A 26,530-nucleotide genomic window follows, 5' to 3' on the forward strand; every position below is an offset into this window, starting at 1 on the left:
TACAGAAAGGCAACTTTGTAAATTTGTTCCTGTTTTTAGGTTTTACCAATTGAACTGCTTCCAGTTGGCAAGTAATTGTTGTTACATTGTATTGTCTGTCCTAAAGAGATCTCTCTTGAGAATGAGATCCTGTGTCTCAAAGATGTTGCATGGATAAAGAACAAAGGTCAAATAAATAAGATTAAAAAAATAAACATCTTTGAATCTTAAAAGTCAAAGAATCGCTAAAGTTCCTCAAAGTTCGCATCATGGGTACTGACAACACAGTTCACACCCACAAAATGTCAACTCGGTGTTGGCAACAAAAGACACAACAAAAATTCAGGATATCAAGTCAAGACAAATCATCACCTGATGTTGACGTTTATGCACACAAATTTAGTGCTAATTTAGTGCAGCAGATGTCGAGATGCTTCATAGTTGTACATTCACGACGCTGTCCGTGGTGCTGAAGTAACAGATTCATACAAACTCCTCATCTGATATTAAATGGTCTCCTAAGCAAATATTACATTCTCTCAGGAAATTGTAAGAGAAGATGTTTCATAATGAACACTTTAATCTTATCTCTGTGCTGACATTAATCATTTTCTCTGCCAGAAAAATAACAAAATTTACAATATTTACAACAGGGGGGCTTCACTATTTGATTTGGCTATGTTGTTCAACGTGTAGCAGTTATTTTTTTTTTCTTTTCAGTTAATCATTAATCATTTAATTCTAAAATGATTTATTTTTCTCACATGTTTGGTGTGCGCCCTGTGCAGAGGTGAAATAAACCACAGCTGCTGACGTCTGTATTGGATGAACCACACTCGGCCATATCGGCCAAGTCACCTGTGGAGCAGAGAAATGTCAGCTGCTGTAAATCAGGCTGTACAGATATGAAGCAGCAGCAGTGGTGATCGTCAGGGGAGCTATACTGCAGCTTATTGGTTTTCTCGCTGATATGCTCACGTGTGTGTGTGTGTGAGTGAGAATGTGCATTGGGAGAGAGTGTCTTTCAGCTTCATGTGAGGATTGGACCCATTTGAGCTGATAAAGCATCATATTTCAAATCATGAGAACATTGGCTTTACGTTTATAGAGGCCTGTAAAGAAAAGGAAAGTAGGCGGGACGTCTTCAGGTGAGGAAGTGGGCTGTAAATAAATAAGCAACAACTTGGCTTATATACACCTGGTTTATTCTGTTCCTAGGGCTCTATACTGTCTGAGGTTATGAGGAATGGAATGACAAACTAATGAAATGTATAAATCAAGACTTAACAGTCAGACCTGCAGGAGTGTAGCAGTAGAAAAGCACAAGGAAAAAAAAAACTTTATCCCACTGCTCATAACAGTAAACAGTGACCTGTAATGATGGATGAATCTGCCCGTATCATTCACAGGCAGATAGTTGCAGTTAAATTGACGAATTTCCCCCAAAATAAATTACTTTTTCTCACTCATCTCATCAATCAACAGAGAATGTTGTGAATACAATGTTGTTACTGATGCTGTGGAAATGACAAGTTGAAATATATCAAAATTAATATTGAAGTTTGTCCTAATCAAACCCTGTTTTGTGATATTATACTTAATTGTAATGTAATCAAATTACCCAATGCACAGGAAAATGCCTCACACGATACAAGGAATGCATTTACTGCTAATGCAAAGCCAATTACATTTAACTGACAAAATACAGGGAGACTTTTATTGTGAAGGAGCAGGGGAAATGTGCTGAAAATATCAGTATAAATATCTTGTGAATGCCTATATCTATACCATGCTGTAAATACTTTAAAAATAAAGGACTGAAGTTATATAGGAACATTCTGACAGGAAGGACCAGGAATTGAACCACCAACCCTTCAGTGGGAGCCCTCCACTATGGTGAAAATACTGCACATCTTAGCAATTAAGAGCTGATGCTGTAGTTGCAAGTTGTTTATCACAGGTTTATATGAATTTTCCTGTAGTTAAAAAAAAAACATGTTGAGAAATGAATCTGTGTGACTGTGTGAGCTCATGGTGCTGCACATAAAAGTCTGTTTTTTGCACTTTGTCAATATTTGGCAACCGTCAAACTGGCTGTGTAGCTAATTTACAACAGAGTGAAAAGCGTTATCAGTGTTGGTCCTCTGTCCAGAAAAAACGAGGCTCCTAAAGAAGACGGTTCTTTGCTTTTCCCTCTCTGATAAACCAAGTATGGCACTGCTGTTGGCTCTTAAAGGAGGATTATAGTGTTTTATAGATATGTTTTCCATGTGTTGGTCTGGTTGGTTGGTGTCTATGATGAAAATCGAACTCAGCCAATCAGGCAGGTTATTAACAAACTCTGAGGTTAGTCAAATTTAATGTCAGAGAAACAAACGAAAGCTGTAGAATTATGACCTAAAATGACTCGGTACTGTATACTTCATTAAATAGGCAGTTGTGGAACAGACAGTAGCACAAGTGGTACAGATATTGTTATTGATTTTCTTTCACATTTAAGTGAACATGAAATATATAGAGTTCATAAGCTGACGGAGAATCCAGAGCGCTGCCAGGGCTGACACAAGCCAAACAGAGGCCAGAGCACCAGAGTATTTTTCACTACAAATGTTGTGACCCTCCATTTTTCAGAAGTTTATTTATTCACTCTTTTTTCTTTCTTTTTTTTGGCTGTGTGTTGTTGTTTCCCCATTTCTGCACGGCATTGTTTGTTGTGTCACCACCTGAGCCGTGCATGAACATCCACAAAGTGAGCTGGGGAAATCTGTGACAGTGACTATAGTATGTTATGTTCCAGTGCACTTAGTTCCTGCAGTTAAGATACTTCACTTGTATAATTTCAGAGATGTGGTTTGTAGAAGGTTGTGACACGTCACAGAAGGAGAGGCATGGGTGCAAATAATAAAATTAATGATGACTGAATTCCATCATTGCTGCTCCGGTTTCAGAGTCCTGGTGTTTTCTGACACATCTGCCATGGCTCAGTGCAACACCTGAGTCAAACAGAGCCATTGGATCAACAGAGCCTAATGCAATAGCAACACCACTGCTTTATTCTCTCTATGACTAATCAAAATAGTCTTCTCTGAGAAAAGCTTTACGGCCGCACGCGATGCTGCGCTGCGTCATTTAGCGCCAACGCTCAGCTGTCCAATTTCACTTCGCACCTCGAGAGGAACTCGTTCTTACTTTCCATGGCTTCTCTTTCACCATCGGTTTTTCCTGCACGAGAGCAACGGAAAATCTCAGTGGGAAGCCCGAGCAGTTTGATTGGCTGTTATCTCCCAATAACTCCCCAACCCCACCCCCCTTCTCTCCCCACCCCTGGTTGGCTCATGTTTTATGGATGCTAAGTGGTAAAGGATTTACGAGGAGTTTAGTTCACTCATCCCTTGGTGCTTGCACTTTAAATATTCACACTTTGCAGCGTTTTGTGCCTCTTGGCAATCCCTCTGAGGATCTATGCTACATTATTAGCTCTTGTGTTTGTTGCTTTTTGATGCTTTTTGACTTGGAAGTCTTCTGTGTATTTTACCCTGACCAGCCCAGCCCCTTCATAAAGCTATAGCTGGGATAAAGGGCTCCACGTAGCTGGTGGGTGCTGTATGGGTGACTTATGGCCACAGCTGTAGTTTACTCATCTGTCACAAGCTCCCCCCCCCCCCACAGGGGTAACAGCTTAGGTACAAGAGCTCCACTTTACTACAGCATGCACTTAATGTAATTGTGTGGCTCCAGTTCGGTTTCTGATTGTGTGATTTTTATGTCTCACCAATATTTACTAACATACGGCCAATATCTTGGGCTTTGGCATCTGATATGATGGATATGATGGGGCAGTTTGTTTGATTGCATCTGTTTACTGCAAAGTTGTCCTGAATAGATTTCACATATAAATATTTTATTTTGTTGCTTTTTCAGATGAATGTAACAGATTTCACCTTCTCGATAAGGCCAGGAAATAAAAGTCGCATTCAGAGAATGATGAGAGGATTTAAAAGATAAAATTGTTGTGGGTGTGATGAATACTGTAGTGGTGACACTGTGGGTTTAACCAGCCTGTGTGTGTAAGTACACACACAAGGCTACCTCTAATTCTCTTAGTATTCAACCTCAGGCTGCCTGATTGTATGGCAGGGTGGAGGGAAATGGAGGGGTGGGTGAGGAGAGGAGGAGGAGGAGGAGGAGTGTAAATGGTGTGCAGAGCAGAGCTTCATTTCCCCTCCCGCCCTCCTGCACCAACACTTTTTAACCCAGGGCATGGTGGTAGACAAAGTCAAGCAGACAGAATACGGCACTGCACACTGCATGCGTGTGCTCATGTGTGCTTGTGTGTCTGTGTGTATTATGTGTGTGGTAGTGAGACTTGGTCTGTCAGTGGCACTCATGCATTATGTGGAAATGTGCTGCAATGATGTCCAGTGGGACTCTCTCTCTCTTTCTCTCTCTTTGTGTGTTAATGTGTGTAATGCCAAAGGAAAAATCGCACAAATGCATATATACATGTATGCAACATGCACTTGAATGCAACCAAGCACATTGCACAAACACCTTATTCAAGCTGACACACACACGCACACATACACAGAGGAAATAAGGGAGCAGTGTGCTGCACGGTGCCAGGTTTAACTAAATAGCAGCAGGAGCCAGGGAGACGATGTGTGTGTGTGTGTGTGTGTGTGTGTAGTTTTGTCACTTTCAGATACTGTACATGTCTGTGTTTCTGCTGTCTGTTCCCACTGTGGTGAGACATTCGGTCACAGCTCAGCTACTGTTCCTGTGTTGTCTCCACATGTTCTCTGTTCCACGGAGTCCTGCAGGGACGATATACTATAGAGTTATGCACCGGATTCATTTGTAGATGCAGGAATTTCTTCAAGGAAACTACAAGAACATACTCATCGGTATTTGAAGGAACAAAGAGACGCAGATTAGAAACATTTTACACCAACAACATGACAAATTCAGTGGGTTTTGCAGCTTTGATTTCGGTGCTTCCGTGTAGGATTTCAAACCAGCGATGACTCACAGGCTGTAGGAAGTCAGTCATGCTGTTGTGTCTGTCACATTAGCCACAGTGATGAGGCACACAGACAGAAAACTGCTGACGTGTATATGCTTATAATGAGAATGTTACATATTGATGTTCAACAGGTAATGTCTGTAATCGTCATCACTGTACAGATTAGTGTCATAATGTGTCGTGGTTGCTCTATGTAATGAACAGAACATTATAAAGAACACAGAACTAAATTAATCCTGAAGGTAATATTTGTGCCAAATTGTAAAACAACTGACCATATAAAGCATATAATATACTGTATATACTGTAGGTGCAAACCAGACTACCATCTCACATTGTTTTAGTAAAGAAGACTTTTATTTTGAATACTGATACTATCATCATGGGATACATGTGTTTTATATAGAATTTGTATACTTTCTGATAACAGGAAATACTCTGTCTTCACAGAAGGTAAACTTTTATTTTATAATGAGCATATATTGCGTATGTCCCCATTTGTGCAACAGTTTTCTAATTGGCACTAAAACAAAGCTGAGGCTGATAATGATGTTTTTTTGTTGATGGAAGTATTCGGCTATATTTAAATTATGGGCTGTGACCGATTTTCTTGAAATAATGAGTGTCAGTGTATCCAATAGTAGTGATGTAATGTTTTAGTCAGGAGCAGTGGTGGACTGATAACCTGCCTAACTTTATTGGCCCCGTGGCTAAAAACAAAAACTGTCGGAAAATAGTTTCTCATTGATTTCCAAATGGCCATAGGTGTTTCTTTTTGGACAGGTTGATTTACTGAATTGCTGCTAATGTTGGTGTGTTATTGAGTCATTTGACAGCCCTAGTTGAAAGGTAATAAGAGTGCAAGTTAGTAGCTTTAACTGCCATAATTCAGCGGCGCCTCTTATGAGGCAGTTTTACTGTTGTGACTCGGCTGTAGTGATGTTGATTCTCTACTTTGACCTGTCTGTTGTCCAGCTGACACAATGAGCGCCCATTCAACCAAGTAATTAAGCCTTTAAATAAACGAATGGTAAGCTCAATGAAGCCACTGTATTGTGTCTGACAGTAGCTGTGTCAATGGAGGTGTCGGGCAGAGACTGAGGGGATTGAGCGATTGTTGCCGCTGTGATCCTGTTTAAAATGGCTGCCTGCCCGGCGTGAGCTCTGTGTACCGTCTGCAAAATAGTGATGGTTTCTTTTCATCCGGACTGCTCAGACAAGATGCCCGTATTGATTTTTACTTCACTGAAACTATTACGGACACAAAGGGGGCTTCATTCTTGTCCACTCCATGCCTTTTCATAAAAGACCTCCACTCATGTCGCTCGCTTCTTTGGGGAGTCGATGAAGACGTCTCACTACAATCGTCCTTAAAGAGCTGCTGATGATAGAAAATACTGTCATAAATGGCTTGTCACAGTAATTCCAGCAACCAGTTCACACTTGAAAGGTTTTCAACACTTGATTCGCTTGTGTTGAAAAGAAATGTTCTTTTGTCACTTTGAAGCCTCACTATTTTAAGAAACTACGCTGTTGGTAGGATTACCCATGAGTTTAAACAGTTGGTGTCAACGCCACTTCACTTCATTTGTGGAACTACGTTGTAACTCTTCAAAGTATGAAGCCTTTCTATTAGCCCAGTCTGCTGTCAAAGTTTCCCATGCTCAGGGGAATAAGTGAAAATACCAAATGAAAATAAGATGAGATGAAACAATATAATAGATAGCAGTAAAATTCATCTTCTTCTTCTTATTGTTTTTATTATTTATCGAAAATACTTCATTGACAACAGCTACATCACTATGCGTCAATTTAATTCATGCACTCAATAAGTCTCAACAACAACAACATATTAACCTAAACTTAAAACCTAATTTAGTATATATATATGGGAGTTCTGTTAAGTTGAATACATTTCTTTAATAACTGAGAAAATAAAACTCCTCATTATTCAGTCCACAAAGTCACAAAAACCCCAGAATAAAACAGCTCCCTGTATCCATTTCCTGTCCTCAGAAAACAGTAAGATTCTTATAAACAAGGGAGTTACCGTGTTCTTAGCTATTTCCTGTAAACAAATACAATTATACAATACAATTTTTTTTTGAAAACACAATTGCACTGTCTTCTGATGTGATAAAACTAGGCTGTGTGCGAGCTGAACACATGGGGCCGTTGTCCGTCATTCACTGCTCCACCACCTTTCCCTGATTTAAAACAGGTTGTGTTACAGGAAAGTGACGCGAGATGCAGAAGAATCTCCCATAACTCAGAGTCCAGTGGAGCGGCTCCCCCGGCAGTGAGCGCTGTGGATGCTCTTGCTTCTAAAACAAGTGGTAAATAATGGAGGTTTGTTCTGTGCAGCTGAGATCGATATATTGACGCGGCAGAGGTCGGGGGCAGTCATCATCAAACCGCCCTGTGCTGTGGGTGAGGCCTGACACCTGGGGGACCGAGGGAAAAGTGTGTCACTGGCACTAGACCGTGTCCAACCGTCCACTGATTTACACAGAGCACTGATGACAAGGCAGTTTAGCCTCCCCAAAGTCCTGCTGGTCAATAGCACCAGATTAGGAAAGCTTATCTTACCTTAGCGTATAGCTTAGCTTAGCACGGCTCCGATAACCTCGGCGCTCTTGAGTTTCACATGATTCAGGGAGAAGATGCACTTCAGCCAAATTCACTCTCACAGGGGTTTGTTTTTGTGCTCAAAGTGCTGCGAGTTGATTTCAGACAAGTGTTATGTAAAATGACAGGAGAGCCTCGGTTGCATTGCTCTGTTAGTGTGTCACACGCAGAAAAGTCTGGCCCATTGATCAGAATGAGCTGCAGTGAGTGTGTGTGTGCTGTGACCTGTTTGTGCAGTGGAGTGTGAGGCCAGCGGATGCTGTTTCAGGGTCACTGCTGGTGTGGGACTAAATGGACCAGTCCAGGAGGCCAGCCTGTCACTAGTGGCCGCCCACTCACTGTCAGTACTACTGCTGTCACATCACGACTAGGTCATACAGAGCAAACTCTCTTTGATAAAGCTTGACTCTGATGGATTGCCACTATTGGCCTGTGCTGTCTGTTTGCGCCGCAGCCTTCCTGCTCGGGATTCTCTGCGTGAAGCTGTGTGTCTCCAAACATATGTGGCAAATGTCACATCTCAGGCTGAGGACGAGACACTTTGACATTTTTGTGAAAAATTTTCCTTTTTGCGTTTTTCTTTCCTACGACATCAAAAGGAGTCGTCGCCATTTTCCCGCTCCAAGCTACAAACATCAGCATTAGATAGCGGGGTAGTCTAACTAGTGAATGAATTATATACACACAGTTAAATATTTAAAAGCATATTTTTTACCATTAGATCCAGTCAGTTGCACATGTTTAATTATATATTTCATGTTTTCCTATGCAGTCTGCCTAACCAGACTCACAACACAGACTATCTATCCATCCGTTCATCCATTCATCCATCCATCCATTAGTTATGAGTTGCTGGTCTATCACAGTGCCGACACCTGCTGAATTCAGTGTGAAGAACAACACCACGACCTCGCTGACTTAATTGCTTTAATTCCCTATAATATTTTGGAGAAACCTAGGCTTCGTCCATTCCAGCGAACAGTTTAATTTGGACTTGGCGTCGTATCACCTCTTGCATTAAATGAATTGACACAGACTGTCTTATGGAGTCTGCATCTGACGGAGGCTCTGAAAGTCATAAAGTCTGTATCTGCCCTTCTGCGGTCTTGACGAATGGTGGAACTGACAGTTGGGTCTCGCTCCAGACTTCCATCAGTCTGAAGCCTATCAGTCCAAGGTCTCGGCAAGTCCAGACCTTTAGATTCAGCTGATGACGGGACGTGTCTGTCACATCATCGCTGAATCACTGTGTAAAAGCATTTGACTAGATTATTCTAGAAATAGACGAGTCAAGACACGTGAAAGTTCAATGTCAGTGATGTCGTGCTCAAACAAAACAACAAAGTCGATGTAGATATTATCACATTAGACTGTTAAATTTCCAAATATCCTCAGAAACACTGGCCAATCGATCCAGCGCGTACCACTAAACATTTACTTTGATTTAGCGACGTGTTTCTGGTCAACTGACAACTTTAAGACACAGCATTGATCCCAGGTGACTCCTGGGAAATATCGGGATCTTAAGCATGAGCGTTCCCACGCTGCGCTCTCCACATCGCCACTTACTGACTCCAGTCAGGTGCTGCGAGTATAGGAACACGGTTTAGGAGACTGCACTAAATCACTCAAGTTAATTAGACTGCAAACAACAAGCTCTGCAGAGTTCAGGAGAAATGTAATCTTAAATACTCAATAGTGCATCATGGTAACAATGCTGACTGTTCACTTGTTTTTACCATGTCAATTACATTTAAATGGCACCAAAAGTGTGTGTGATCATGGCATATTTTAAACTTATTTCCTGTGGTTGATACCCAGGATTGGCTGCCCACTGCCCAGGCTTTTATTTTGTAAAAAGATGTGAATGTTTGAATGTCTCTCTGTGCCTCAGGTGGTCATGTGCTTCACATCTGACTTCTCGGCACAGCAGTGTTTGTATCTGCCTGTCAGGTAACATCTGACACTCACCTGGCCTCTGCTGCAAAGTGACGTTCTGTGTCTTTGCTCGGGGACGTTCGTGTGGTGCGCCGCATTAAGAATAAGAAGAAAAATATGCAGCCTGACAGAGACGTCGTGTGTCCTGCATGCTGAGAAGAGATTCTTCCTACGTCCGTGTGTGGTGAGGGGCTGAATGGAAATTCTTATGTCTGTCATTGGGTACCAGTTATCTGGAGGTAGATGGATTCCTTCTCCAGTCTGTTTGGATGAAACAGAAACACTCATCATTGGCCATTTGGCATCAACTGTACTTCCACTACTGTGCCGTCCACTCTGCCAGAGCTTCTCTGGGCAGAACAGTCTCATTGGCAGCTTCTGAGTGTGCGGATGTGACCTTGAACCAATCCTTTGTTATGATCGGAGTTGGACCGAACATACATAGTAATGAACCTTATGGAGATGCTGCAGCTATAAGGCGTCCAATCGGACAGCTGCCTCATGGTCTATGAACCTTATGCCCATGTTTTTGTGGACAGAAGATTTTTTCTTTTAATTCCGCACCAAGGAACTTTGAGGCCGTATTTATACTGTGAGCCTGGACAAACACAACACTTTCTACGAATCCAAGTTGTAAAGGAACATTCACAGCTTTCACAGAGTCTCTATTTGCTCTCTCTGTGCCTTCCCTGGAAGAAGTCCAGACTGAAAAGATGAATCAAGACTGCGTGATATATGCTACACTCACATTACAAACAGGACTAAATAAACATTCTCAGAAAATGAATAAGTAACTATAAGCTTTCAACCACAAAAGAACAGCCTCCTATAAACCTGTACCTGCAATTGAAGGCAAAAGTGTCATTCACGCTGTTTCCTGCATTTATGCTCCCTGTGGCTTTTAAACACTATGGACAGCCTCTAAATGCACCACTTGCAGAAATATATTTATTCCTGAATAAATACACATGGCAGGGTACAGGGGGAAAATTAGGAAAGATAACATTAGAAAATCTAGTATAAAGTCTCTTCTGATCTCACAGGAATTTCATCCTGTCTGACTTTGTTATGAATTGTGTCGTTGCAATTGGTTGGTACTGTCGGTTTTGTCCTTTTGTCCTACAGAGCGCTTTCTGTAAATGTGACCACCAATGTGAGTGTGCTCGAGATGAATTGCGGCAACATTATGATAATCAGAGTCTCTGCTGCTGGTGTATTGGTCCTATTTACCTGACTGACTCCGGGCGAGAGCGGCAGCAGATGGGTATTTACCCGGCAGATGTGTCCGCAAAGTCACTCAACATCCAGCGCGCTGCGGCGGCGTGTCGTTATACGAGCTAGTGGCTTTATATGGTACAGGGGCAGGAGCTGAAATGAACTTTTATTCATAGAGGTGGTTGCTTTTGTTTTTGTTTTTGCTGTTTTGCCATCGTAAACATGCACACCGGGCCTGAACCCTGGTGCTGTGACAACAGGCAGTAATTAGAGACAAACACAGCAGGGGGAGACAAAGTTTGAACAAAACTGTCGAGGTTTGGATATCACACCAGGAACGTTTTAGTAGTCAAAGTCTCTCTCTGCGTAATGGAAGTGTAGCGTCTACACACAGGGTGTGGGGTTCTGGGAAATGTGTGTGTGCTTGTGCGTGTATTGATGTCATCCCATCCCTTGAGGGGACATCAGTGGGCTTTGTGGATTTTCCAACCTCTGGACTCCTTTCTTGGTTGAGCGGATACTCTCTCTACCACGACTATACCCCTCCCCAGAGCCTTCATCCTTCAATATGGACACACACACAAACACACTTACAGTAAATGCCGATCTCTGTGTTGGTCTTCAGGGAGCAGGTGTGGCCGTACCTGTAATATCACACAGCCGTTTCCTAGTCAATTACAATTCTCTGGCTCCACGAAGGCAGAATATTCATAGTTACGTCACGTTTCCATCCAACACTCGAGTCGCGGAGCAAACTTCAGATGTGATGTTACAACAAGCCCCTCACTGCAGCACAGTTTGGACTTCCCCATCATTTTTTTTCTTTCTTTAAATTCATTTATTCCAGATGGTGCAGGTTCCCAGCACCTCTGTGTACTTTAATTGTGTGTACAGCAGAAGAAGCGTGGCTTTCTCGCCCGCTCACTGTAGTCTTGTTTGTCTCACTGAGGGAGGAAGCTGCAGGCAGATCAGAAAAGACGCAGACTCTCCCTCTCTCCCTCTCTCCCTCTCTCTCTGTCTACAGTGGAGCACTGCACTCTGCATGGAAACAATGGGTTTGTCAGTAAAGCAGCGGCCTTGTTTACTTCCCCACCCCCATTTTCCTTTAACAACAGGAACATCTTGAGCTTTTCCCTCAGTTTGCCACTCACTCTGATTCTCCCCGTACCCGGAAACTGGCAGAGGTTGCTCATTATCTTCCTTCCTCTGTTGTTGTTGTTTCTTTGTGTGTGTGTAAAAAGTGGGCAATTATAGCACGGCTCTTGTAGACAGCCAAGCCTTTCTATAATGAGGAGATCTCCTTAAGCAGGACACACTGCATGTGTGCACAGCGCAGCCTGTGTAGACTTTATGCAAATGAAAAGTTTCCCTTTAATTCAAAGTATGACCAATAAAACGCAGTAGATGCAGGTTCAGTTGGCGCTGTTTTGATGTCGCGAAGCAGCGCGGCGTGAACACAATGCGTTTTGTTGACGGGGAATACGTCGCCAGGAACGTAGCTACACTACAGAAAGGGGAATGATTCAGTGTTGCTGCTGTTTAAATGGGGAAAAAGAGCAGCTTTTGAGATGAAAGCGTCAGTGGAAACAGATGCGTTTAGGTTTGATCTCTGTTTACTGCATTCAGCGGTTCTCTTGAAAGGATTTAAAGTGGTAATCAGTGGGATAATGGTTTGTTTCGTTGTCTCCGGTCTCGTTGCTAAACGCTCATTGCTGTGGTGATTTTTGCACCGCGTTTCCCAGCGTGCCATTGTCATTCAAAACAGCAAGCGTTCTTTCTTTCTTTTTTCCCCCCCCCCTCTCTCTCTCTCTTCATCATCTGTTCAGGTGCATCGCTCAAATGTGATTCCTGTCACTGCTCATACAGTATTAACCACCCGCTTCTTCTACTATTTATCTGAAGTGAAATGGAAACATCACTTCCTGTGTGCCGGGCCTTGTTTCCTGGCAGCGAGCCCAGATGTGTATCATTTACAAAATGTGTTTCTCAGGAGATGAGCCCTCATTTGTGTGCACTGTTGTTTTTCTCCAACACAATGAAATTATCACTGGAGAAATGTGCTTAATAAAAGATAAGTGTAGTGATTCACTGCCTGACAATGTCCTTGTATCAACGTGCGGAAGCTTGATTTTAGAACAATGGACCACGAAGAAGACAAAAAATAATGAGAAAAAAAATAAGAAAAATATTTTATAAATGTGTTTGGTTAAAAGCTGCAGTAATATACAGTGTACATAAACACATAGGCCTACATATTTTAACAATAGACAAGATGGCTGTCACTGCTAGTGGAAGGTGCAGAGAAGGAAAAAGGAGTTAATACAATAAATAATGACATTGTTATTTTCTCTTGCAGTTTGCTCCCAGTACTCCCGCGGTGTCTTCGCCATCTTTGGCCTGTACGACAAGCGCTCGGTCCACACGTTGACGTCCTTCTGCAGCGCCCTGCACATCTCCCTCATCACGCCCAGCTTCCCCACCGAGGGCGAGAGCCAGTTCACCCTGCAGCTCCGGCCATCCATCCGGGGCGCGCTCCTGTCCCTCCTCGACCACTACGACTGGAACAAGTTCGTCTTCCTGTACGACACCGACCGGGGTGAGTGATGAGGATGAGGATTGAGTTTTTTTCATGTCAGGAGGTTATGTAGAAGATGAAGATGTGCTCAGCAGGGAAGCAGTGCCAGAATGTGAGGGCACTCCGTGTATCTTATCTAAAACCTTTAAAACTCTGAAAGGTTTGGTTAGATTCAGACAGCTTAGTTAAGGTTAGCAAACATTGTGGTTGGGGGCTAAAATTCCTACTTTGTTAAGATTGTCACAATAATAAACATTTGGTTAGGTAGGGGAATTGGCATGGATGATTAAAAGAGGCCAAAGTTGAGAGTAATTAGGAAAATCTCCCATGTTTAAGTCAGACTTTTTGTTTGGCTCATCCATCCACCCTGACCTCCTTCATCTGGAGTCGATTGTTCAACACCCAAACTCTGTTGCTCCTGAGGATGAAGGAAGAATCGGTAACACTTTACTTGAATAGGTATTCATAAGAGTGACATAACAGCTGTCATAAACATCAATGAATACTTATGACAGCTGTCGTTAAAGCAGATATCAGTGGAATGTTTTTGTTAATATAAGTCCTAAATAGTCCTATTTTCCGTCAGCAATCACTTACATGAAGTATTTCAGCCTAAACACGAGTCTCTCCGTCACTCTGCTCTGCTGTAACCCGAGGAGAAAATTTTCCTTGTGGGATACAAGTGTTATCCAATGAGGAGAGAGAACGGCATGAAGGGCTGTGTGTGCAGCCAAGGGATGCGCGTGAATGTGGTGACGTAGCACGAGGACCAATTGATGCCTGACAAGGGCGGGGGCTGCTAACTCATGGTGCGTTCAAAGAAACTCGTACTTTGTGTTTTTCCTTCCTGTGAAGTCATACCAGTTCGATCTGGTACGAGTTCACGGGTCGGAAGTTACGAGTGGCCGTTATAGGGAACTTTCACAGACAACAGGATGGTAAAAACACGAGCTACGGGTTACCTGGAACGCTACCAAGTCGTAGTTGTGACTTGAAGCTGTAACTTACGGTTTCAAAAGCCTGCCTTGAACGCAGCATTAGCCGAAACGGCCGTGAAGCTGATATCTGCTTTAAGTGTCATTCGGTAAGTTATGTCACTTTTAATGCAAAGTTGACATTGTTTGATGTTTTTGTTCGGACAACTTGACATAAAGACAATCTAAACTGTCATAGCAGACCTAACTGCCAAACTTTACAAATTATGTCAAGTTCTCATAACAAGGACATCTCAAATAATGTCAACTTTGCATCAAAAGTGACATAACTTACCGAATGACACTTAACAACAGCTGTCATAAGTATTCATTGATGTTTATGACAGCTGTTATGTCATGGTTATGACAGTTTTATGTCAATCTTATGAATACCTATTCAAGTAAAGTGTTACCGAAGAATCATACGGTCTTTGTCATATCAGATGCACTTGATTTTTGTGGGTTGGCAGTCTGTTTTCTTGTGTAACATGCACTTATTAGACGAACAAAAGATGTCTGATTTTTGTTTTTTCAGATTTGACAATTAGCTGAATTTTGAGCTCCCTCTCTAAAGAGGCTACAACGCCTCCATCAGATCTCTATGAGGAAGCTAAACAGTTCATCCAAGACGTTCTCAGTCACATTTGCTCCGATTTTGCCCCCTACATGGCAAACACGGAGGTGTGAAGGGATGTGCTTGTAAAATAATGGTTTTTTATCCACAACATGTCTTGAGGCCTGCAAGTAATCAATCTTGCAGTGTAGCCGCTGTTACAAGTCTGGTGGATATTGTTGGACCTCTCTCTCTCCATCCATCTCTCTTTCTCTGGCTCCATTCCCCACCTGAGGATGAGGACTGTGTACAGTATTTGTCTCACCTTTATTTTGCTCTCTCAGGCTCTTTCTATATGTCCCTCTCAGATTTTTCTCTACATTTTCTTATCCTCCCCCTTTTCTTCTTTTTCTTCCCCTCTCTCTCACCACACACACACTCAGGCAGTAGGTTTGTACCTATTCAACTCCCCCCACTCCCATGCCACATTTCCATTACAAGACAGAATGGATATGGGCTACTGCTTGGATCACATCTCCACATCTCACTTTCATACATTTTCCAGAAGGTAGCCATGGGTTTTCGTTCTTTCTCTCCTGCCGTGGGAACTGCACTGAATGTCTGAGCAGATTGGGTGTATAGGGGGCGACGAGGTAGCGCCGTATCAGCATGGCGTCCATTCAGAACAACTCATTCCCTGCCTCTTTCTCTCTTATCTCAGGTTGTACATGCTTGACTGCATAAAAAACCTCCTCCCCTTTCAACAAAACCTACTTGTATCTGATGAAGTTCCCCCCCCCCAAAAAAAAAAAAAATAAAATACGCAGCAGCTTCTCCCGTAAGACTGAGCTGCAGTGCAAATAGGCTGGTGATGGATTCAGCTTGTTGTGATATGTAAAGACCTCTGCCCTTTTGATTTGAAACAGATTGTAATAATTCTTTGGAAGATTTTATATGCGTTAGAATCATAGAGAATATAAGATGTGGAACACTGATGTGACATTTTGTCATAATTGCTGTTCAAAGTCTGGAGTAAGTGATCCAAGGTCACTATGACTTTGAGCTTTAGCCCTTAGCAACCAAAGTCCAGAATTAATACTAAATCCAAAATCAGTCCTTCCTTTAGTCTAGGTAAGATACTATGTTCAGTAAGGTCAAATCCATACTTTGTGATATGAGCGTTACCTTTAACCACCAAAATCTAGTTTGTCTTTGAGTCCAAGACAACATTTGTGCCGAATTTGTAAATGTTTCTTGTGTTCCATGTGTTATTGAGATATTGCATTCAAAAGGTTTTGGGGGCATCTATTCTCTGCCCATTTGAACTTTAACCTTTCAATACCAAAATCTAAGCACTTCATCCTCACTGAGTCCTAGTGAATGTTTGAAGACGTTCCATCAAAGCGTAGCTGAGATATCATGTCTATGAAGATGAGACAAATAGACATAAACTGGCTGTTGACCAACATGAACGTCAAAACGTTCGTCAAAATTGAACGAATCAGTCCAGAACTTATTGCAAAATCCTGCTGACAAACAAACAAGGTTGGTGGACATAAAGAGGAATGAGTACTGACAGTTTGAACACAAGAAACAAAAAAAAACTCTTCACCTGTCTGCTGCGTAGTTGTAGAAATGTTTGGATTTATTTTCCAGCATACAAATCCCAAAACCAATCCAACTGTGACTCTGTCCTGAAACTGGTGACCTTTATTGATCATTCTAGATATTAAGTGATGAGCCAAAACATTATCCGCCACTGACTAATATGCTATTGGTCCAAAGTGCGCCACCGACCCTCTGAGACTCTAAAATATTTTTCTAACCACTGATGTAAGGGGGGTTCTAACCTGCAATGTGCTCTTTGAGTCCTGTAAGTTGCAGACTGGATTCCCCGCAGATCCCCCAACACCCTGTTCATAGTTTGTCTCTACTCCAACCACTGTCACTAAGTCCTCACCACTGCTGAGCAGGGACGCCCAAGTCATCTGGCCATAACCATCCAGCTCTTGTTAAAGCATACTGAACCTTCCCATTCCTCCAGCCCCTTGACTGTCATTGACATTTACTACCTAGTGTATCCCGGTCCTTTGCCTGAGCCATTCTCTCAAGATACTCATTGTTATTCCGTTGATCTGTCAGTGGTTATAGTCTCTCAAAAACATCTTCCCAACATTAGAAAACCAGGAGCAACAGAAATCAAATGCCGATAAACAGAGGTGATGGTGTTTTGGGAGGTGACGCATGGAAGCCTGTCGAGTCGATACATTTGTAGAAACACAAGAATATTGTCTGTTCTGTGAGACAGATGACTGATGGATGTCTAAAACTCTTCAGAGAATCTTTTGAAAACTATGTCAGCGTGAGTTGCCCTTTAGTCTGCTCTGTGTTTCTGTGTCTGAGAGACTGGGCTGTCACTTTTTATCTGAAATTTCAAATACCGGGAAAAGGAAGAACATTTCAATCTCTAATGATCTGTTGGAAGTTAGCGCAGCAGGCTTTAGTTTGTCTGTCTGGAACAGTGACTAACAGGATATTGTTTTTCCTCTTTGCAAAAAGAGAAACTGAACATTGCTGAAAAAGTAATCACAGTGCCAAGCTCTATGTGAAGTTTGTATCTGACATCCTAGAGGTCTCCTACTGTACCTTCATGGAGAAAGGTTTAAACAGTTGTGTTACATGAGGCAGTGCACACACAATGGTAAAATTAATGTGCAGGAAAATAGAAGACTGGATATAGAGATAGCAATGGGTAGCAAAGTTGAAAAACGGATAACCCTATGTTAACTGTTTTGACACAGAAGCTGCTTGTCAATACCAATACTTATTGATACTTTATAGATACCCATTGACTATTTAGTGCAAAAATTAAAGAAATCACGTAAAAAAGACATACGAGGATTCAGCAATTATTTTATAGCTGTATTTTTGGCCAGAAAATGTTTTATGGTTTGATTTCTGTCCTGTAAGACTTCTCAGGTGGCTATGGCTATTCTAAGAAAAAAAAAACAATTTTCATGATTAAAGTAAAGTAAACTTAGCCGATATATATTAAACCTACATTATAAACAGAGCAACGTAGAAGAGAATTTGAGCATCTCTCTACTTACACTGCCCTGTAGCCTTGCTTGCATCTCTTCTCCTTGTATTATTCAACACTGCAGGTATAGGAGTAAGGGTGTAAACAATCAATATTTCTGTGCAGAGTGAACAGTGACTTCAAGTGAGTACATCTCTCTCCCTGTATGTCATTGAAGTGAATGGGATCCCATCAATGTTTATGTGGTACATCCAGTTGAGCCTAAGTTCTCACGTAACGTTACCTGTTCAGTGTTAAAATATTGCTGAACTGTGTCTTCCTGGATTCGTTAATCTCCTTTTATTGTATGAGCAGCTCCCCTCTGAGAGCTCTGTCCATGGTGCTGAAATGGGGAAGCTGCTCTTCTTTAACTGACTGATTGCTGGTGTTGTAGTGCTTCTGTGGAAGCTGCTGTCTTGCTAACAGAGGAAACTCTGGCTGTCAGTTTTGCATTGAAAGTCATTTTCCAGGGGAATACATTCATACAGTTAAACACATTCACAGTAGTTGATTCATTTTCATGAATTAGTAACCTTGTGAGTTTTTTTTACTCTCATCCTCCACATTTTGTCCAACTCAACTCCCTACCAGCTTGATATCTGCTCTGCTACCTGGCATAGCATGAAAACAAATGTTGGCCCAGACTAGGGCTGCACAATGAATCACAGTGAAATTGAAATTGCAATATGGCCAAGTGCAATATCCGAAAGAGCTGCAATTTTTTGATAAAGGTAAAATGTGTCACAACATTGTTGTGCATTGTTAGCACTGTAAGTGTTGTGAGATGCCCTGGACAGCAAATTATATTCTAAGACGTTTCTTTGGGCAGAACCCAAGAAAAATCACATCATCAGTCTTGTCAAGTCATCGAGTCAAAATGAAAAGCAGAAATGACCATTCTCACTGAATTTGTGATCACATATCACAATCACAATATCTGACCATATAATAGTATAAGGCTATTCAACTAGCGGCCTGCGGGCCCGCCAGTCAATTGGACCGGCCCCCAGCCCATCAACCAATAATAACCAACACAGTGTCGACCTGCTCCGCTGTCCTACTAGTGTTTTTTTTGTTTTTTTTAGCCGATTTATTTATTTTTAGGGGATGGTGTAACTAGTAGCTAGCCTACTGTAACTAGTAATCTTACTAATTGCCTTTGAAATTAAGTAATAAGAACTGTTAACGTGCACACCTATTTACTGTAGGAGTAACCAGTACCACCAGTAATCTAATCAGCCATTTATTGGCAATAATAAATTACATTTTTGTCAATATGTCAATAGATGCTCATCGAAATGTGCTCGTCGAATATTAGAATGGCGCGCCACTCATATGTCATTTAACCAGAGCAGAAGAAGAAGGGGGCGCAACATGATGATGTCATTAAAAGAGGACCAGCCAAACCTCAAACGGTCGAAAACTGCAAGGGAATAGTGATGGAATTATGTTAGTTTTATCCAGCTGTTTTTAGATATATGGAAACCATTTTAACGATTATGATAGTTGCCGGCAGCTCAAATAATTGCGATCAGGCAATTATGTAATAACTGTGACAGGCCTAGCCCATGAAGCCCTCATCCTCCAATGGGCTAGAGAGGAAAATGATAAATGACAAATTACTATTACTCAATGAACTAAGGCCCCAGGTGGGTAGGAGTGGACTCAGTCAGAAGAGGTAGACTTACATATTTTAAGCACTTAAATATTGTCGTGAGGTGTTCTGTCTTTGTTAAAGTGTGTGTGTGTGTGTGTGTGTGTGTGTGTGTGTGTGTGTGTGTGTGTGTGTGTGTGTGTGTGTGTGTGTGTGTGTGTGTGTGTGTGTGTGTGTGTGTGTGTGTGTGTGTGTGTGTGTGTGTGTGTGTGTGTGTGTGTGTGTGTGTGTGTGTGTGTGTGTGTGTACGTGTGTACGACAGCACTGCCTTTCAGAAGGCTTTTGGGTGCAGGCTGCAGCACTTTAGCCTGAGGATTTTTTTCACACACAGGACCAGGCATTCATCCAGTATTGACTATAATGTAGAATCAGCCCACGCATGGCTGAGCTCAGTCAATGAGCGCCAGTCTGATTCCCTGCATCAAAACAACAGCGATACAAGGGGCTGGATACTATAGCTGTGTGTGTGCGTACGTGCATGCAGGCCTGTGTGTCTGTGTGGTTATAGTGCATGCTTTTCCCATTAGCCTTTCTCATAAATACATGCACACGCTCACACAGAGGAAAGAAGTAGTAAAAGGTTATAGATTAAAATAAAAAAAAGAATCCAGGAAAGTTTTAAAAGAAAGAATCAAAGGAGAGGAGGGGAAAAGCGGAATACAATTATACTGAATGACAAAATGAACCCAGGAGATGAGACAGAGGGGTGGGCAAGGAGAGTGTTAGGAAAAAGGAGAGGGAAACAAGAGGAGAAGAGAGGGAATGGAAGGAGTGGAGAAAATAAGGTAGAGAATAAACGAGAGAAAAGGAAGAAAACCAGATGAGGAGGAAACAAAAGGAGAGAAAATGAGAAAAAGAAATGAGACCATGAAAAATGAAGAGGGGAGTCAAAAGAGGAAGTGGAAATAAGAACAGGAAACATGATCTCTCTCCAGCAGATGGACTAGTAGTAGCCGTGTGTACAGGCCATGATGAATGGCTCTTTTTAAAAGCATAAGTCTCTCTGTGTGCTCTCTGGAGAGGAAGAGGTGAAAGGAAAGGGAGCAGTGGAGGCTCAGCAGTCAGACACTGACAGTGTGCATCACAGTGGAGAGTTAAGACGGGACAACAGGGAGAGAAAGATAAAGCAGAGGCAGAAACTACACACATGAGGCCAGATGTGCACTCGCTTCCCTCTCCACATGCTGCAGCTGCTTCCATCTAGTGTCCGGCTCTGCTCCAATCAGCACAACATGCTTTAGCGTCAGTCTGCACCCTGGCCCCTGGGCGGTGTCTTTGACGCTGATGCTCATTGCGGCTGGCTGCTGCTCCACATACAGCCCCGGGGCTACACATTTATCAGCTGGTAATCAGCTGGCCCCTCTGCACAGTTTGCTTGCCTCGGCAGCCGCCGCTGCAGCTTCCTGTCCGTACACTGTGTGGACCGGGCGGCACAATAGGACATGATGGAATATCAATGTCATTGTTGTTACTTACTGCATGAGCAAATTACTACAGCTGCTAATTTGCATCTGGAAGGACAGAATGATTTCTGAGTGCTGATTTTGGTATAGTTTATGCTTTGGTGTATTCTTATACATATACAGTAGTACATTGCATATACATTATATATTATGGGATGGGGGGGGTCAATTCAAAAACAGATACCAAAAACTAAATTCAATCCAACTCAATTAAGTTCAGTTAAGAAAACACATGTGGAACACACACTGATCATCTAGTAATATAACTGGTTTCATTGTGGCTGGTCCTAAAGACTGAAAGTCTGAGACCAGAATAGTTTTGCAATGGGAAACAACTGATGACACACACACACATATACACACACACACACACACACACACACACACACACACACACACACACACACACACACACACACACACACACACACACACACACACACACACACACACACACAATTACGAAGAGATCCCAGATTTTAAGATAAAAGCTGTTTTTTGTGTGTGTGAGATACGTGTCAGATGTGTTCATGTGTGACTCTGTCCCAGTTACTAAACATGGCTCCTTATCTGTGATCCAACATTGACACGTTGAAACTCCAGGTTTTTTGAATTTGGTGATAAGATCACAAACAGTGTGGGTGAAGCTCCCAGTCTCTATTTCACATGTGGGACATGATGCAGAGGAGTTTGCTGACTGAGGGAGCTGCTCTGTATGTTTTGGTCACATGTTAGTGGTTTGATCAGTTTTAATTTTGGTCAGGGATTTACACAGTAAGTCTAATACAGTAACTTGCATCAGCTAGTGTGATGTGTCAAACCATGGCACTTTTTTTTTTTTTTTTTTTTTTTACAATACAATGTATATAATAACATGTTAATTAGATATGAATCATTATTTGTATTCTATTTTTTATACAGTTTTCTTAAATTACTACTTTTACTACTAATTACTTGCTTTTTACATCTATTTTCATGCATGCTTGCACTTTTATTAAGCACTTTGTGATTTTATCTTTGAAAGTACTATAGAAATAAAGCTTACTTACTGGTACTTACTGTATTTACTTGCTTTATTTATTTCCCATTGACTGCCTTCAATGATATACCTTCCTTTACATATATCTTGTATAATGCTATAGGTCAACCGTTAGCTCTGATCTTAAATACAAGCGCCACGCTGCTGCTTTTTGCATTAAAAAGTGTATCTTGCCATCACACACACACTACAAGAGCCTTTTACAAGTTTCAATAAATCAGATGGAAACATTAAATGTCAGCTAAAGACGGCACATTTCAACCAAATCAGAAGTTTTAGCGTCAGCATTAGCATACACTACGTAGCAGACGCTAATAACAGCTGTCAGTGACAGTCATTGTTTCTGAGTCCACACATAATGTCGTTTGGAAATGCTTTTGTTCAGAACAATCTTTTCAAAATTTACTGAACGATTCCAAGTGACAAATCTTCCGCTGCCATTATTGTAAACAGATTAATTTCTCCACAAGAATGAGCAGCTTGACAGATTGAATAATAATATCTGCAGAGGACGTAGCTACGTGATACAGAATATATTGTTAATATAATTTTTGAGTTTAAAAAGCATCACTGAGGCTCCTCACGTTAAAGTATTACTCCGCAGCCTGGGATAAAAAATGTATAATCTGCTATAGGTTCAAAGCAAAACCAAAAGGATAGCAGGACACCGCTGTAATGACAAAAAAGTATGGTTGCAAACCGCAACACACTTACAATGAGCTGTAACAGCTGCTCATTTGTAGCTGAAACAGCTTCAGTCAATAGAGTCAATAGCTGCAAAGTAGCTGCAGCTACCACAGGGAGTCGTTCTGAGCCGAGCCTGCACACCCTGCACACAGTCCGCCCTTTTCATTATGTTGTGTTTGTCAGGGACTATGTGCAAAAGCTTAAAGCTTATTCTCAAGCAATAAGAAGAGACACTTTGAATCAGATTTAGGTAGCAGTCCGGTATCAGACTGTGGTCCCTGGGCAGGAAGATGCAAACATTGCAAAGTAAATGTTAAGATAAGAAAATAAAGCATGTTCACACCTGGAGAGCCGAAGACACTGAATGTGTTGAAAGAAGGCCTAGTCACTTTACTCTTAGGTCTTTTTGCTTTTCTCCTGGGGGAAGAAATCCTTAGCTTCATTGACAAGTTGGTCCAAAGTCTAGAGACAATAGAAATATTGATTTTTGCCTTTTAGGAACTGATATCAGTCATTCCAGAGGAGAAACCAGGTCAGATGTGATGGATCTCTGTTTGGGCTTTCACTCCTTTTTTTTTTTAAAGAATGAACTCTTTGTTTGTAGTCTTAGTTTTTAATTGTAGCTCTAATTGATGATATTAAATTATGAGCTTGGCTTTAGTTAAATATAATTTGCTACACATGTAAAATCACTTGCTCTTGCAGAGCAGGAAATGAAAGTATTTGTGGACTAGAGTCTTCACCATATGGAGAAGTCTGGCTTCTTCCTTCAGGAGTAACTGAAGGCATCCTGACATGAGGCAGAACATGCATGTGTGAGTATGTACACTGTGTGTGTGTGTGAGTGTTTCCCATTTGTGCGTCGCCTCAACCAGCAGTCCCTCCTGGCACCGGCAGCCCTCTAATGGGGAGCAAGGGGCTGGGGAGGGGATCGAGGAGGTGGAGAGGGAGCTGGGTTGCCAGTGCACAGGTTAATCCACTAATTGGGAGCAAAGGGAGACGGGTTGCCAGATTGTGATGGCCACCAGGAGGGGCCGTTTAAGGGGGACATCTGTTCCTGCTGGAGAACAGCCGCCCTCACAGCTCCCTAGTTTCCTCTCTGACACTCATCTTCTTTATACACAGAGAGCGCACCCTCCCAACACCACCCTCCACCCCTCTAAGTCGAGTGACACATCCAACTCATGGAAATGAGCCTGTTTCCCCGACTGGACCAAAAGCCAGGATCCGGTTGGAAAAGAATAAAAGCTTTAGAGGAGTTTGCATGAGTGCAGTTCCCGTACAATGGGAAATAGTTTGTCTTGCCAGGCGTGTTGTGTCAACTGAAGCCAGTTCGCTATTTCAACCAGCAATTATGAGCAGTGTGTTTTGCCCAATGTTCTATGTCTCAGCCAGGACAATATCAGCCTCAATTTAACATATTCAGGGGCTGTTACACTGAAAAGCAAAAGGCATTCAGAAAGCATGTTCTTATTATGGTAATAACACATTTTTACATAATATGAACCTTTATCAGAAAATCCAATTATAACCATTGGATAGATGGTAAATGCACATTCCTAAAGGAGCTTTACAGTTTCCGTTTGATAAAGAAAATGTATCCAACATGATTGTGGGGCCACGAGACAGACGATAAACACTGACTGAACACATCAACACATTTGCAAAAAACTCCAGATTAAAGAAACCTTATTTAAAAATTCATGAAACTCGAGACATGTAGACAAAAACAAATAAACAAACAGGACTACACATACAACAGTCTCAACAAATATCAATACCTGACTAGAACACTGTTATTGGTTGATTCTTCATACCTTCCGTAACAAATATATCGATCTATGTCACCGGTTTTCCATGATAGATGCTTGGAAGTTTAAGGCAAAAAAATAAGGCCTTGAAATGTCAGACAATTTACTGAAATAGTGTGTGAATTTGTATATTCTGTTCAAAAATAGAGATTTAATTTGTTGACGATTGATATTTATTTCTACTTTCAATTAGCACTTCCATCACATCATCCATCACTCCAACCATCAGCTCTTTCACACTGACTCTTTGCGTAGCTAATTCCTGCATTGACGTACACAGCGTCCTAGAAACACTTTATCATTATTTTTATATACTGTAGCTGTTATTAACAGTAAACTATAGTAGTATATTTTAGTTTTTATTCATTTTCAGTGCAACTATCCATCACAATAATTTGATGATTGGCATGTTTGTGTATTTATTTATGTTGATGAAGTGCAGAGCAAAACTAAGTATCATTGGTAGGTAGTCATAGTCAGTAGTAGCTAACATAACGATCCAGTACATAAAATGATTAACACAGGAACCAGCTTCAGATACTTGTGTGCTGTGCTAAATGAATCAGTGTTCCCTGTGCTTTGTGTCTGACAGGTTACGCCATCCTTCAGGCCATCATGGAGAAGGCAGGACAGAACAACTGGCAGGTCAGCGCCATCTGCGTAGAGAACTTCAACGACGCCAACTACCGACGACTGCTGGAGGATCTGGACCGGAGACAGGAGAAGAAGTTTGTGATCGACCTTGAGGCCGAGCGGCTGCAGAACATGCTGGAACAGGTGATGCCACCACACCATGACATCAGCACCTACAGTAGTAGCTGTTACTGACTTTACCTGGTTGAACTGATAGAGAAGAGAGATTTGCTTATACAAATTGTTACTGTTGATATAAGACATTACCTTTAAAAGTGTGTGACCATAGCAACAACATAGTCACTCGGCAGTGTAATGATCATTCAGCTTTGTGTACTGTATTTCCAGATAGAAACATCCTCATAACGTCCTCATATGTGTCAGCTGATCTGGGTTTGAGCTTTATTGGTTTGTTAGCTTGCCAACTAAGAATGGCCATAAAAAGCCTGCTAATATGTGTCAGCTATCCAGCATGTGGAGTGCTAATGGCAATGATGTTTAATGGTCTATTCCATACGACTGAGACAATTTAGCAATGAAGTGAAAACTGTAAATCTCCTGTATGGTCGACTGGCAAAGGACACATCACCTGAGATATAAAAAGGATACCATGATGCGCTTTATTTTGGAGGTCATTTCCATTGGTTCTGTCAGTGCTAAGAACACTGTACTTAGCAAAATAAAAGCTGAGATCCCCAACATTGTTACAAAACAATTTCAGTTGAGCATAAGTGAGCAGAGTAATTATTGTATGTTTTTTTTTAATTAAATTAAATTAAATTATTTATTAAGTAGGAACTTCTGTACATTAGTCCTCCTCTTACATCACCTACATTACTGAATTTACTCTGAAATGCAGGATCCCACAAACTTAAATTCAGCAAAAAAGAAAATATACACAAGTTAGTACTTCACACATTTACTCAGTGTTTGTCTCACTTCTTTTTTTGTGAGTGTCTGTGCTAATTAGAAAGTTTTGAACTTGTAAACAGTCTGTTCTGATCTCCGGTGGTGTTATTTGGCATAAACACACTCAGAATATGTTGTGTTTCTTCCTCCTTCTCCTCCTCCTCATCCTGCTCCTCTTCATCCCTCCATCTTTCCCTGGAGCTACTGGTGTCTGTGTAATTGTTCAATTATTCAGGAAATCTTCCACTCTGACATCTGTCATAGCTCTAACAATTTACGTTGCAGATGTGTGTGAATCTCTTTGCCCCACAGAGCGGCTGACGTCCCACTCCTTCCTCACTCGATGCCAGAGCACAGAACATCTCTCAAG

The 26,530-nt window shown here is 41.7% G+C and overlaps 1 protein-coding gene across 2 annotated transcripts in view; it reads left to right on the plus strand.

Moving 5' to 3' along the window:
• The window catches only part of gria4b (glutamate receptor, ionotropic, AMPA 4b), a gene marked incomplete at both ends in the record, with an annotated part of 113,263 nt that overhangs the window by 36,538 nt on the left and 50,195 nt on the right, over positions 1-26,530 (plus strand). For both annotated transcript variants that reach the window (XM_083986058.1, XM_083986059.1), the window contains 2 exons: positions 13,140-13,379; positions 25,211-25,395. In XM_083986058.1, the coding sequence (XP_083842184.1) occupies positions 13,140-13,379; positions 25,211-25,395 (425 nt within the window). The remainder of the gene's footprint in view (positions 1-13,139; positions 13,380-25,210; positions 25,396-26,530) is intronic.

This window comes from Trachurus trachurus, assembly GCF_905171665.1.
Source record: "Trachurus trachurus genome assembly, chromosome: 14".
Taxonomy (NCBI): domain Eukaryota; kingdom Metazoa; phylum Chordata; class Actinopteri; order Carangiformes; family Carangidae; genus Trachurus; species Trachurus trachurus.